This window comes from Nestor notabilis, unplaced genomic scaffold, assembly GCF_000696875.1.
Source record: "Nestor notabilis isolate BGI_N333 unplaced genomic scaffold, ASM69687v1 scaffold31315, whole genome shotgun sequence".
In the NCBI taxonomy this organism is placed as follows: domain Eukaryota; kingdom Metazoa; phylum Chordata; class Aves; order Psittaciformes; family Psittacidae; genus Nestor; species Nestor notabilis.
The window spans coordinates 7,595-22,335 of record NW_009931147.1 but is presented as its reverse complement, the minus strand read 5'-3'; the positions used below and the strand labels follow the sequence as shown (position 1 = coordinate 22,335).

General features: G+C 35.3%; 1 protein-coding gene across 1 annotated transcript in view; it reads right to left on the bottom strand.

Annotated features, from left to right (window-relative positions):
• Positions 1-340: 340 nt before the first annotated feature.
• Positions 341-14,741, bottom strand: part of TBC1D15 (TBC1 domain family, member 15) — a gene marked incomplete at its 5' end in the record, with an annotated part of 21,987 nt that continues 7,586 nt past the window's right edge. The window contains 11 exons of the mRNA XM_010015748.1: positions 341-1,516; positions 2,187-2,273; positions 2,843-2,959; positions 5,788-5,885; positions 6,247-6,346; positions 7,069-7,169; positions 9,914-10,030; positions 11,418-11,512; positions 11,815-11,918; positions 13,049-13,177; positions 14,720-14,741. The exon at positions 14,720-14,741 is cut by the window's right edge and continues 200 nt beyond it. Of these exons, the coding sequence (XP_010014050.1) occupies positions 1,310-1,516; positions 2,187-2,273; positions 2,843-2,959; positions 5,788-5,885; positions 6,247-6,346; positions 7,069-7,169; positions 9,914-10,030; positions 11,418-11,512; positions 11,815-11,918; positions 13,049-13,177; positions 14,720-14,741 (1,177 nt within the window). The remainder of the gene's footprint in view (positions 1,517-2,186; positions 2,274-2,842; positions 2,960-5,787; positions 5,886-6,246; positions 6,347-7,068; positions 7,170-9,913; positions 10,031-11,417; positions 11,513-11,814; positions 11,919-13,048; positions 13,178-14,719) is intronic.

Here is a 14,741-nt window from a genome sequence, read left to right as displayed (position 1 = left end):
CTCCCACTGCTCTTCATTACTCACAAAATATATATATCAACGGACTAATTGTTGTTAGCTATCCCCTCTATCTCATGTTCTTATATCAACAATCAGACAACTAGATTTTTTTCTCTAAATAGGATTTAATTAAAAACACTAAATCAACTTTTATTTTTATTTTATATATGTACAATTGTTACCAAATATCAAATACACTGAATCAGTTATGTTAAATTTCACATAACGTCAAAGGACATCAGCATGGCATTGAATAAACTCACATTGCCTTTTGCATGTACAAAAAAAAAAAACGCATTCATGTTAATTGCAATTTCTGGTTTGGTTTGTGGTTTGTTTGTTTTTCAATAATCTGCTTATTAATTCTCCAAATAATCTTGCCATAAAAACAGTGTAAGTAGTTAATTGATCAGTTAATATATTAGCAAAGACAAACATTAGTAAAGTTTGAAAGAAATCAATTGCAAAATTATCTCAAGTGTAGGACTGAATGTATTCACATGAAAGTTACCTTCAGTTAGAAAAGTTTTGAAAAAGAGCCCAATTTTTTTGCATTAATTTGGTCAAACTGATTCATATGAATGAACAGTCAAGTTTATTCAGATATTGAAAATATGACTATCCTTTTTAGTATTCACAAACATTTATGTATATAGTGTGTGTATGTGTGTAAATATATATATGCATATATAAAGTGAAGATATGTTAATGTAAAAATATACTGTTCATCCACTCCCAAGTACACAAAATTCAGGTTTTGGACATTAAACTGTGTAAGTATAAATGTCCATTTCAAATCTACATTCAACCAGCAACAAATACTTAGAAGTATTTTTGTAAACATTTGAGACAGGGAAACCCCATTCATTTACAAAATGATCCTTCTTTAACACATCAGCATCTCTTCAGCTTGAAAATTTTGTACAGCAGCTTGAGCTCCTATTGTGAATCTGCTCCAGACACAGAGCTCACACTGCCTCAGATCAGTACGTGTGAAAGCTCAGCAAATGCAGAATTTCCAAATTCATCACTGTTGATCACCATCCGTTTCCAGTTCACCAGCAAAAAGAAAAATGCACTTGGCTACAAAAATATTAAGGAATGTTATTGAAAACAAAAGGCTATTTTGGTAGAAGAAACTACAAAAATAGTTGAGTCATGTTGTAAAGCTTTAATGAGAGAGCATTACAGTACAGATTTTCTTTCCAACCTTAAAGCTTAATCAACACCAAATTTAAATATCCATCTCTCAAGTGCTTCAAAAAAAACGTGCTCAGTAAAAGTCTTTCTTCAATGCAACCAACAGTGATTACGCAGGTGTCAGGCTCTGTGTCTCAGACATCTGTTGAGTGCTGTCTCTCGAACCGTTGGCAGCAATTACAGGTGTTGAGATACTCTGATATAATGACGTTGGACAATTCAACATGGCTCCGCTTTCATCTTCTCCGGTATCCGAATCGGGTGTTACAGAACTGCTTTCCATCCCTAGGATCTCACTAACTGCTTGAGGCAATTCCTAGAAAGCAGGAAAAAAACCCAAGAAGTACTATAAAACACTGTTAAAAAAAAAATTAACAGCAAGGTCCCCCCGACCCATGCCCACCCCTAGTAAGTAATCATTCATCTGAATTTAGCTGTACTGAAAGCATCTCTCTCATCATTAGTTCCACTAAAGTTACCATTTCCTGCATCTGTTTTCAAAAAAAAACAGCAAAGGAGACAGGCTGAGGAATCAATTCCTGATTAACAATATATTCTTCATTACAAAATCAAAAGTCTAAACAACTATTGTAATTACACTTGATGTTAATAAAATTAGTTTTTCTGAGTGAACCATCAGTTTCTGCCTAATAAGCCTGGTATGCTTTCAGTGCAATGCACCTTTCACCTCATTTTTCTTGAGCACGCTGAAGATCGAATTACTTGTACTGAGGTTAACTAGGAGGAGTTACACAATCACAATCAAAAGGCACAATTCTGCTCTTCCGCAGTGAACAATGTTACTCCATAAAATTAATCCTTTTTGCTTACAGACTTCTAAAATAGAAGTGCTGTAAAGATACAGCACATTCTTTATCATACCCAGTCATTAGTTATTTTGTAAGTCATACATGTGTACTTACAGCCAACTTCATACTTTTACAGCCTTTAAATGCTCACAGTAGATACATTCAAAATATCTTTACCTTGCAATTCATCATCTGCATAGAAATTGCTTCTGCCTTGCAGAGTATATATTCCACATCAATTTTCATAGACAGTTCATTGATATGCTAAAAATATATTCACAAAGAATAGTAAAAATGTGATAAATGGTAAATATGTGTTATTGTGAAATACACTAATACTGTACTGCACTGCTATTAAGTATCACTTTATAAGCCTGCCCCTTAAGCTACGAAATGCTAAACATGCTTCATTTGCTTTGACAAATGGGTACTGACAGATGCAGTATGCAGCAGCTGGCTCACACCAAGACCTGCAAGAGGAATCCATAGTACTTCTAAATGTGACAAACTATCTGGCCCTCTTAGGTACCTCAGGCTCACATTTTCAAAGAGTTAACAAATAAGATTATGGAAGAAAAGGCAAAAATTAAGATAAAGCATACTAAGTAGTCTGAAAGGGAGATCTGTCAATGATCTTATCCCTAAATACAGACATCAAATAAATTACTTTGAAAGCACGGAGGATAGACATTCAGTTCACATTTAACCCTTCAGATGATACATCCATCTACATCAAATCTTCACTTTTTCCTCACACCAGCAGGAAATACAAACATATTGCATTAACTCCAAAAAGTTACTTGATATTTAAACAATGCATAAGAATTCAGTACCTTTAATATTTCATTAAAGCCATAGTGCTTGTCCATTATTTGCTGTTTTTCAGATTCTAAGATAGCACAACAAAGGAGAAGATGAAAATTCTGGCAAGGCAGTTCTGTCCACATGACCTGTTAAGATATGAAAACCACTTTTGAAATGCTTATGCTTTTCCTCTGGAAAGTAGTTCTTGGAAAATAAGCCCTCCAGTCAAGTGGGCCTAACTAACAACAACCTAACTTTGAAGGCAACTAAATATTTGTACAATTATTCGAAATTTTTCTTTTGGCCAATTAGTGACCAAAATTAGTCAAAGTCATCAAATGCTTCTCTGGTTCTTCAAGATTTCTGTGTCTGCCAGGCTGTCCACTATAATGCTATTAAACTGCCTGAGCTTGCAGTCTTGTGAATGTGTGCGTTCTGCCTCAGCTCATGTGAAATTCTCCTACTCAAAATTACCAACTACACAGAAGTAATTAAAACTAGCAAATTACTTGTGGTTTAGTGTGTCTGCATTACATGTGAATTGGTAGAAGTATGTCATGATCAGCAATCCCTCCAGAAGGTTCTAAGGGTTATAAAAAAGGTGCTAAAATTGTTCCCAATCCCCTCACTACAAGAACCCAAACATATGTACTTGCAGGTGGGTGGGTGGGTGTTACTTTCTGACTTACTGCAGACACATTAGCTTTTGGTCCCACAGAGGCCAAAAAAAAGGTGTTGCATATAGCATTGCAAATAACTGCAAACATAATGTGTCTCAACTTATGCACACAAGGTGGAATGCCACCTCTCTAGCATGTGCACTGCTGCACCATGAAGCAATGATTTAATCACCCACATTTTCTACCACAGTCTGATTATGGCTCTTGCTCAGTAAGTGAATGTGGCTTGGGTTTAGCCTCTACTCCAGCTGATGGGGACTGCTACCTCACATCTAATGTGCATGTCTAATAACCAGTCTACAGAAGAATCTTCTTTGTTCCTTTTTTTGAGATAAAACACTGGAAGTCATGAAGCTGGTGGGAGCAGGCAAGAAGTATCCACTGCTACTCTAGTAGTTCAAGGACAGAAATGGAGATCCAAAAGAACAGCCCTGATATTCATAGATTAGGCCAAAAATGCCCCAGGAGTCCCAGAACTTTGCAAGTGAATATATTGTAAGGTAACACTACCTTCAAATGGGTTCCCTCAATTCATGTGCTACCACAGAAAAGCACATGAACTTTGCTCAGACTGGAATACCCTCAAAGCTGCTAATTTCTCTGTGTTGGTTACAAAGGCAAAATGCTCTCTCTCCTATGCCTACAGCTTGCCTGTGGAAATCCCACATACACACCCACTGATACCACTGAAGCTGCATAGCTATAAACAAGTTTCCTATTCATAACTGAAGCTGGGCTTCCAACTGTGACACAGATAACACTAGCTTTCACATAAAAACATAAACATCATTCCTTAATTAGCTTGTTTTAAAAAGAAAAACGAGTTATCCTCTTTCTCATTCCATGTCTCCTAGCAAAGAAACAGAATATTTGTAAACACACATTATGACATACTAGAAGGAATCTACAAGACTATCCGTATATCTATAGGTTTCCATCATCTTCCTAAGACAGAAAAAAATACTTATGAACTAGAAATACAGTGTGTTTCTGTATGCAGATGTACACACGCATTAAAGCAGAGGTGATAAAAACATGCTAGCCTGGGACTACAAACTATAAATAAAAATACCACTGTCATCAATTTAAAAAGAAAAATTAGTCTTTAAAAAAATAGTAAGACAACAACATAACACACTGAGGAGGGAAAATGAGATGGGCAATATTTTATCCCTCCAAAATCATTATTGTTTATACCTTGGAATAAAAGGATTCTTTCAGTTTTGTACACTTTGGTTCCCTTATTTATGAATGTTATTCATAAACTTTTTAAGTCCTCTTCAGTTAAAATACCACCTCATTACTCTGTGACAGTAAATTCCACCAAAGGATGATAAAAAGCTAAAAAAGATTTACTTTAGACAGTTTTAAATACTGGTCCTCCTTTTTACGCGAGTCCTTTTTCATTAGTGGAAAAAAAGAATAAAAGTATCAACATTATTTTTCATTATAGTACAAACTTTATGTATCTCAGTCCTGACCTTTTCATTACCCTTCTGTTCCCCAACACAACTCAATGTGATGTTATGTCCTAGAAAATACTCCTTCCATTCATCTGAACATTTATTCTCTGGTTTGGGAGTTTTCAGTGGATGTTGTGCTCTTATTAAATGCATCTTAGACAATGAACCTGTACCGTTAACACGCTTCTCAATTTTCTTGGAACAAAGAATTAAAGAATGTTCAGTAGAAATATTAGTTCCCCTTAATTACTCCATCTGATTACAAGACTACCTAAATCAAAAAAAAAAGATCTCATTAACCTGGAATTATAGGAACTTCCACATTTTGATGTTTTACATCGTGTTACTTGGCATCTTGAGGCCTCATAATCAAGATTAACTGGACCTTCTGACATCCTCTTTATGGTTTTGGCTAACACAAAAACTACCCTGCCAGTCCTTAATTCTACTGAATCTATGAAGTACTACCAATATCAAAGAATTAATCAGACACACATAAATACTATTTCTTCTAGCATAAGCTGTTTTGTAGTCAAAGTTAACTGATATGCTCCACATACTACTTTCACTTCAGACCCTCATCTGAAGGATCCTGTACAAACCTTCTAAAAAAGGCAATCTATCCCCACCAACTCTTAGAAGTATTTTTCACTAAGTTCCCAAGCTGCTGTTTTGGCTAAAAAGATGTAACATACGCTAGTTTGTCCTCAGCTCATTGCATGGAATCAGTTGAAAACCTAGTAGAGTATTAATCACTTTGTAGAATGATCCATGCTTTTTGTTCCAAAGTCCAAAGACTGCTAGAGTTTGTGTGATAAAACATCTTCTTACCTCCCAGAGTCGAAGAATATCTTGAAAGCTAAATTCCCTTTTAAATCTGATAAGAAGCCATCGGAAGCAAAAATATAGGTAGCCTGAGTCTTGAGATTCTAGGAGTAAAAGTGTTACATTTCATAAACAATAAATTTGGTTAAGACAACAGGGAAAAAAACCCAAACAACAAACCACACTTTACAGGTACACAATCATACCACTGATTTTTAGGATGGGAGACACTTTTTAGAATCAAAGATTCTTGTTGGAGGATGGCATATTTTTAACATCAGTAACAAGGTGACCCTGTTTTTCAACAGGCACGGAGCAATTACTGAAATCCTTTAGGTGTTATTAATGTATAACCCCTGTATTCATACATTACCATTGGAATTATGTTTAAAGACTGGCAAGGACACCAGTGCATACAGAATGCAGTAAATTGTTTCAGTTATTGTGCATGAATACTACACCTACCTAAATAACTGCAAAATCCACTGTCTAGTAAACGAAGCAAAGTACTCAGCTGAATTAGTTGTGTCTTCATCCCCTGCATCTGTTCTTCAAAATTCTGATGCTGGATGGAATAAAATATTAGCACTGTCATTTTTTTTAACTCAATGACAACTTTGATATTTACAGCTATTCTTAATTTAAAAAAAGTTTTGTTATTGTAACCATGGTTCTCATCCTTTAGGTATATAACATGGACATTTAACTGTACTTCTACCTAGTGAAATGTCTGCCTTTTACTGAAGGTTTAACTAATGCAATGAACCATGTTTCTTTGATAACACATTTGTATGTAATAAGTGATGATTTTATATCAGCCTATGCTCTATACCTCCAAGCAGCATCACTGCACTCAAAACAAAAGGTAACTTCTTTTTGGTATTCTCATACCATTCACATGCTCTTTTGCCACATGTGCAATTCATAAAAGCTTCAGTTTGTGGAAAATCTAAATTGCATTTAACAAATGCCAAAAGGCAGGTGTGACAGGGAACCCTTATCCTCAACAAAGTCCTGCAAGAGGACCCTTGATTAATACAAATTTGTCTGTGACGGCTCTGAGTTATTTTGGAATTTCCAAGGAGCTGAATTCGTCTGCATTACACAGTAATAGTATCACAAACCCACCATAACTTGTATCAATCAAAGAAAACATAACTTCAAACATGACTGCTTTAAAAGAATTGAAAAAAAAAAAATTCCCGATGAAATATATGAAATAAAATGAACTCCAAATGCTATCTGCAGCTTATATGTTCGAGTGGGCTAAAAAAAGCCTTTTTTTACCATTTGATCCATGTACGATACAAAGCACCAAAAGGCATCTACTTCATTCTCCATAACATACAAGACAGGTGATAGCAAGTCACTCATCCCCTGAACATAACCTTGATGAAGAAAAAGGGGAAAAAAGGCAAATAGGTATTTAGTTAAATTCAGCAGTTAAACAGTAATTTTTCAAGGTGTTGAATGACTGAGTGAAACAAACGTTAGCATTCCAAGTTTGTACAGATACGGTAATTTTCCAGCTCAACCACCAGTAAACAAGTTTTTGTATTAATAACCACCAACATCCAGCAGATATAACAAGATTTAGCAGCCGATTGTGCCAATCTACAGAGAACATAAAACATTGGGTTTGGAGTTGTTAAAATATATACAAACTGAGCTAACATCAGAATAGAATTTTAGTTTAAAAAGTTCCCATTTGGAGCTCAGGAGCATATATTGATATTTTTAAGGAAATTAAATATATACTTTGTACCATCACAAATACAGACTCGTATTTATTCACCTTTCCATCTGAATTGGTCACTTTCCTCTAGACATTTATAAACTATTAATGTCTTCCCACTTCCCCCCGCCCCCAACTGAAGATTTTCTTTTCAAATAGAAGAAGAGATGATGAGTTTCAATCCCACGAAAACATATGGTACAATAGCTTTTATGAAGAAAGTTTTGCACTTAGCATTTCTTTTTTCTGGCACTGAATATGCTTGAAGGATTCCTGTATTTAGAGAAGTCGGGACTGTTCTGCTTGGATGATATTTTACATACACCAAAGCTCAAGACCATCTATCCAACCAAGCAGCTAACAATAAAGAAAGCCTACTACCTATCAAACTTAGGAAGGGGATTAATAGTAGAGTATTGTTTGTGAGATGCATGAAAGAAACATATCCAGACCTGATTCAAGGAAGTGCCTTACGGTTTCTGCGTCTAGAAACTGTGAATCAAGTTCATATGCCCTAAAACACACTCACATGGCCTTTGAAGAAAAGCTTACGTTAAACTGGAGAGTAAAATGTCCATTTTTAGAGCACATCAATGTTACAAATAGCTAGAAAATTTTAGTTGTATACAAAACATTTTCAAAATTTTATAGCTTTTTAATAATTTTCCAGCTCCCTTGTTTGTAATTAACAGCCCAATTAAGAAGAGTAGGGGACAATGGTTTTTAGAGCTCATTTTACCCCTTCCTCCTGACTCTTCCAACTACCACACCACTGATGCTCAAGTCAGCTTATCTACTGCCCTATTGCTGCAGATCTTCTTAAGTAAGGGAGAACATGATTTATGTCTATGTCTCTCATCAGTGGTTGGTTCAGCATGACATTTCTCAGTTTGCTGATTCCATTTCTTAATGATGTAATTATAACTGAATAATGGAAAAGAGGATTAGAATCAATGACTGTGAGATTATGGAGCAGGTGTGAGGAGAAAAATACAACAAGGAACAGTAAGCAATTAAAAGGTCAAAAGAAAAAACAATGTTTTATTCCCCACACATTAAATACTAATAGCCAATTAAAAACAAATGTAGAGAAAATTCTGTTCAAAACGGTTTAAAAGCCTCTTAAAGAATAAAACCAGTTTTATTAATGCAGATTTTATTATTCATTCAGACAAATGCAGTATTAACAGCTGTTCTCTTTCCTATCTGGCAGTTTGTGGCATTATTTAAACCTCTCTACAGCTGCTATTGAAGGATTAAGTGCAGCATTGTACTGATGTTTGAGTAGCTTAGATGCCTGGGACAGATACAGTGTCAAACATACTATATTTCCATTATACTTGTTTGTTTATAAAACGGAATACTTATCCACTGCATACATGTAAGCCATCTATACAATGCGCTTAAAAGTGGGTGGTGAACATGCTTTAATTTCACTTATGTATCACTGTGTTAATGCAGGTTGAGCTGCATTAACACAGAGCTACGTGTTTAAACAGTCTAAATCAGTTTTCCCCTTCTTTTTCATGCCAAAAGATCTAGTTCCTCTACAGACTTGACAGAAAGGACAAAAGCTGACAAGTACTATGTTTTTGCAGCAAGTTTACTAGCAATCAAACATTTGTTCCAACTTTTTGCCTTAAAAATCTGGCACAAAATGAGCTTTTAAAACTCCAACACTTTTCTGAGACACAATACACACCAAAAAAAGTACAAAACAGCCAAATGTCATGCCAGGAGTGGAGGGGAGAACCAGCTATCATCCCCAGACAATTAACAGGAGCTCTATGTATCTCATATACCCTGTAATTACAGCAAAGCCTAATATGCTCTTCCTTCTTCAACAGATGTGTACACTAAAGCGTAATTTGACAGATTGCTAAGTGTACTCCTCAAGAACCAGCTTCTGAAGTATTGTAAACATCCACGTTTACAAACAGCTGTTTCAGTACACTAAGCTTTAATTACAGCAGTGGCAGCTGGTTTATCATTTTTATTGATATATCAGTCATAAAAACGGATGTAACACTCAAGCTCCAGAGACTCAAACCCATATAAAACTCTGAAAAGCAAATCTGCTTCAATTCTAAAATACAAATAAACAACAACAAAAACCCACAACCAGCAATAGAACTATGGTGAAGACAAACTGTCACTTAATTCCCAATCCCACCTCAGCTGATGAATTCAGATACCCATGATAAGCATCTGATAGAGGGGAGAAAGAAACAGGATGAGAAACTGAATAAAGTTATCTACATTATTAAATATATATCTTGACAGTTACAAAAAGCATTGTAATCGAAAAAAGTTGAACTGTATTAACAGGCCTTAACATAATCAAAGCTCCATATCAGAAACTAAAAAGGCTTTAACATTCAGAGGAACAAAACTTACCTAAGTCAAAGTCATACATGCAATAGGTCATCAAAATATCATGAAGTAAAATCAATCCTGGATTATCTTCACCTTCATAGAATTTATTTGTTCGATCTGTTCTGTTTACATCTTTTTCTAAGGAAACAGTCCAGATTTTAAAACATTTTCAAAGCAAATCCCACAAAGCCAGCATCAAATGAATTCAGAATGATTTTTAAGCTGCTACTTTTTTCCTCAAACAATGCTGCAAAGCTTTGAAGTGTTAAGACAACTGCATAACTGGCATTTCAAAATAAAGAATATTTTAAAAGAAAGAAAATCCTTCCTGTCTGCAATAAAAGGATTTGCTTATAAACAGATTTTAAAGCTTTTTGCCCTTCTTTATTTGTTAATACTTGTTATGGAAAGCTTCCTGATTATAATTCAGTGAAAATGTTTTACACCTACACAGATTAAGAACAATTTTTTCTGAGTTCGCTGTGAAGTGCCATTTATGAATACTTATGTGATGCAGTATAAGCCATAGTAGGGAAGTTAACAAATGATCAGCTCAGAGACACTGTGATATTTCAAAACAGCATATTTATAAATTCTTGTAAACTCATAACTAAATGAGCTGAAACTGCCTGTTCCATCAGGCAGTTCTCATGCCTCAAACATACCAAGCACACAGCATACTCCTGAATAATGTGAAATTCAAATTTGATCTATTGAAATAAGCAAAATTTTGAAATTTTGAATTTTGAGTGTGCTTTAATAAAAGTAGTAATTTGTAGTTTTGGATCTACTTCACAACATAAGCCTAATACTGTCCTTTACATTTCAAACACTTTAAAAGGAACAAAATTTCTTCAACAGAAACAAAACTATTAATATAAACACTCTCTAAGACTGACCTACTAAGATCAGACTCTCTCAACCCTTTCAGCTTGCCTATTGAATAGCTGGCTGAAATAAGTTTCGTCCACAACTCAGAATAACACAAAAACAATCTTACCCTGTCTCCTGAAATAACTATCTAGCAATCCTAAACGTTGGTGTCCAAATCTCACTACCGCAAAGATCTGAAGATACAAACTGCTAATAGCAGAACTTGATGAAATCTTTAGAAGTAGGTATAAACCCCCACAATTCAGAATGCGCATATACAAATCCCTATAATAAACTTTAAAATATGGACAGATGCATTTTCACATTCTTACTCTATGTCATTATTTTAATGACATTCCCAGTAAAATTACATCAGGAAGTAACATGAAATAAAGAGCCTTTTGTTACTAAGTGAAAGAAGTTAAAAAATCCAGCCATTCTGTAACACTGACATGGAAAGCTCTGAATGACTCTGGTAGAGAAAGTTTTAGTATTAAGTACATAAAGTTAAGACGCCTCTGGGACAGCAACATGTTAACTTTTAGTGCCTCTTCATACAGGTTACTCAAAGCTTACATTTTTTCAACTTTATATTGAATTGTAAGAGTGTGCGAGTTTGTACAGTTAGGTCTGGTTCTAAATCTGAATTTACCTATAAGACTCCGGTAATCTCTCAATCTTGAATTTCGTTTTTCCTGTTCCTCACTGACAGATTTCCACTGCAGTTTCATCCTGAAATATTCATCCCTGAAGAAGAAAAGATAATTTTGAGACCAAAACATGCTCAATTACTACATTTCTTTTTCATTTAAGCATTCATTCGTTCCATTTGTTCTCTGGCATAAATGGGATAACACTTTACATAGTATTTTTACTTTTGTGTAACAATCATTTTTAAGAAAGTTTCACATGCTTCTTTGCATTCAACAGTCTTTAGCAGCTGTCTTTCAAGTTTCCAAAACCCTTTCTATTTCACTACATGCCTCAAGTAAAAAAGCAGCTTTGAAATCTTTTTTGTCAAAATAAAAAAAGTGCCCCACTGTACTCACGTTTTCCTTTTTTGCAGATTTGCTCTCTCTTCTTTAGTGCTATTCCAAGGAAAATAGCCCAAAAGAAATTTCCACGCCTCTTTTCTCAAAGTATGGCAGAGACCCTAGGGAAAAATTATTATGAAACATTAACAAAAACACTATTTTGATTTTGTGAGAAAACATTCCTAAAGTGATACAACACTTCTTAAAGTAACAACTTAGAATTTTTATAATTAAGCTTCCTTTTCACATTGCAGCCAAATCTTATCTACTAACTAGGTACCACACTTGGAGGAAACGGGAGGAAGAGAGTATGATTAAGCACAAAACTGCAGAAACACTGGATTCTTAGAAGATAAAAAAGAAACTTTCTACAAAAGACTTTTCTTCCTACATTTTTGCTTCACTGCTGGAAACAAAAACCTTACAGGCACCACAGACTTCAAGAAGCAAAAAAGTACCTTTAAAATTTATATATTTAAACATCATGCTGCTTAACTGCCAAACTTCTGGTCTTGCCACAAACTGATCTCGAGGACTAGACTTCCTTTTATATATTTGCTCAAATATTTTCACCTAACAAGACACAGCCAACATGCAGATGAATCTTCCAAGCAGTCAAAAATACTAGTGCCCACTCAAGGATGCTATTTGACAGAAAGCTTGCAAGTAATGCTCATCATTTGCAGATGATGAAAATGTACTAGCTGAATTACATCTCGCTCATCCAAAGGGTTTCTTTCAACTCCTGCAGTTTAGTCATGAGAATAAGGCACTTTTGCTATCACTCTCCCCAGTTTACCAGTCCAAGGCCAGCTTGATTCCTCACTATAACTAAAGTTTTCAGGTTTCCAACACTGAGACTGAATTCACATTCATATTACAAAACCCCTCAGTTCAACTAAAAAATAAACCTGATTTCCTGACACTGAAGCACTGGTGTCTTCCTGAAAAGCGCTTCAGTTTCTCTTCTTTGTAAATTAAGCTTTTGTGTTTTCAACTCTTTCACTTTACCCAGCCACACAGATCTCTCTCCTTGTAGAGCACTTTGCATGGTTGCAAGACTGTTGAGGTATTTGATCAGATCATGCTTTATGAAGTCTCTCCAACAATACTAACTGGCTCAGGCTCAAAGTCCTGCATGAAGCATTACAAGTGTAATGAAAACAACATAACCATGGTTTGGGAAGGACAGAAAAGGGGACTGGAATCAAGCCATAGGTGTTGCTGAGTTTAGAAAAAAAGAAGTTACCCCTTTGAATATAGACTGCTTTATGTAGGCGACATTTAAAATTCTTCCTTCAGCATCCATATTCTTAGCCCATTCTTCAGCCGACACAGGCTCTCTTCTACTAACTTCAGGCTGTTTTCCTAGATCAATCTGAAACACATGCAAGTACAATGTATGAATCCCACTGAAGTGCTTCAGTAGTTTTAAACAACTGCACAAATAGTACTGAGCTTGTCAGTATCTCATATTGAGTGCAACTACATTTTCACATGTGCATACCTCAGTTGGCGACTCTAAGGATCTATGATCGTGTCCACATTAGCAAGTAGTATGGACCAATAAAGCAGATTTTTAAAGCAAGACACCCCATGCTGAGTGCCTGGGTATACATACTAAGATTTCAGATTTTGGAGGAGAATGTATATATGTGTTTTAAATAACCTCTGCCCCCACAAACACCTCTGAGCTAGCTTCCCATGGACTAAAAGTCTCTATGCAACTAGGTACATGCAACACAGCAAACAAGGACAATAGGAAGCTTCACTTCAAAAGCACATTACTGATACACACTAGCTCATCTTAAGAGAGAACAGAAAACCAGCTTGGGTTCAGAGATGCTATGCTCACACAGACTGCAGCGTGACTGAAAGATCAATTTACGTACACTGCCCTTAAAAAATAAAAATAAACCCAAGACTGTATGTGCTTTCAGAACTCCTAACACCCACTAAAGTTTCACAGTTTGGGGTTACTCTCTCTCAGTTCCCAAACTGCATGTTTAAGCACAGCAAATTCATCATAAAGTAATTCCTTACTTTCTAAAAAGTATTTTGGTAAGGGCGACCACCAAGTCAATTTGTGTTTTAACTCTTTAGAAAACTAAGGCATTTACCAGATTATGACATATAGTATTATTTTCAGTATGTAGCATTCATTATACCTTATCTCATTAATAAATTAACTGATTAACTGCTAGGCAGCAAGCTCTTAGAATCACATAGTTCATACAGCTACTGCTAAGTTATTAACACTATTTTGAACTTCAGAAAAAAACCCCACCAACATGCAATCCAGTTTAACGCTCTAAAAACATGTAAGCTGCTTAAATAGTAATCACAAGCATTCAAGAAAATCTTTTCCACCTGTCTGTAAAAAGACACTATTAGCAGCCTAAAGTGATTCATAATCCCATTACAAGTTCATGTAGCTTTGGTTCAAGTCATACATAAATCTGTACATTCATACAGCCTAGACATTAATCATCCAATTAAATACTTTGTTTTAATCTTTTTAGTCCTCTTAAAGCAAACCGAAATGTTAAAATGATTAGCCAAGGAAGTTGGTTATTAACATCCATATCCCAATTTTACATAACATAGCTCTAGCTGACCACAGAGGAAACGCTAAATATGAAATGGGTAATTTTTCAAGGTAGTGACTCTGTGTAATGATAATCCCCATTTCGGCAATGACAAACTTTCTTTCAAAGCAAACCTCCTATTTGCAGGCATAAATATGACACATTCTAGATGTAGCTGACAATCTTCTCTTGTGAACAAACAGTAGGGCCGCATACACTGCAATGACCAAGCATAAACGTTATAACTCGCCAAGCTTCAAGTCCTATCATTCCTTTAAAGGTGTGCCTAAGAAGAGTCAATGCATCCACATCATATGTATTTACACACTCACTCGTGTAATGACTTCAAATCCT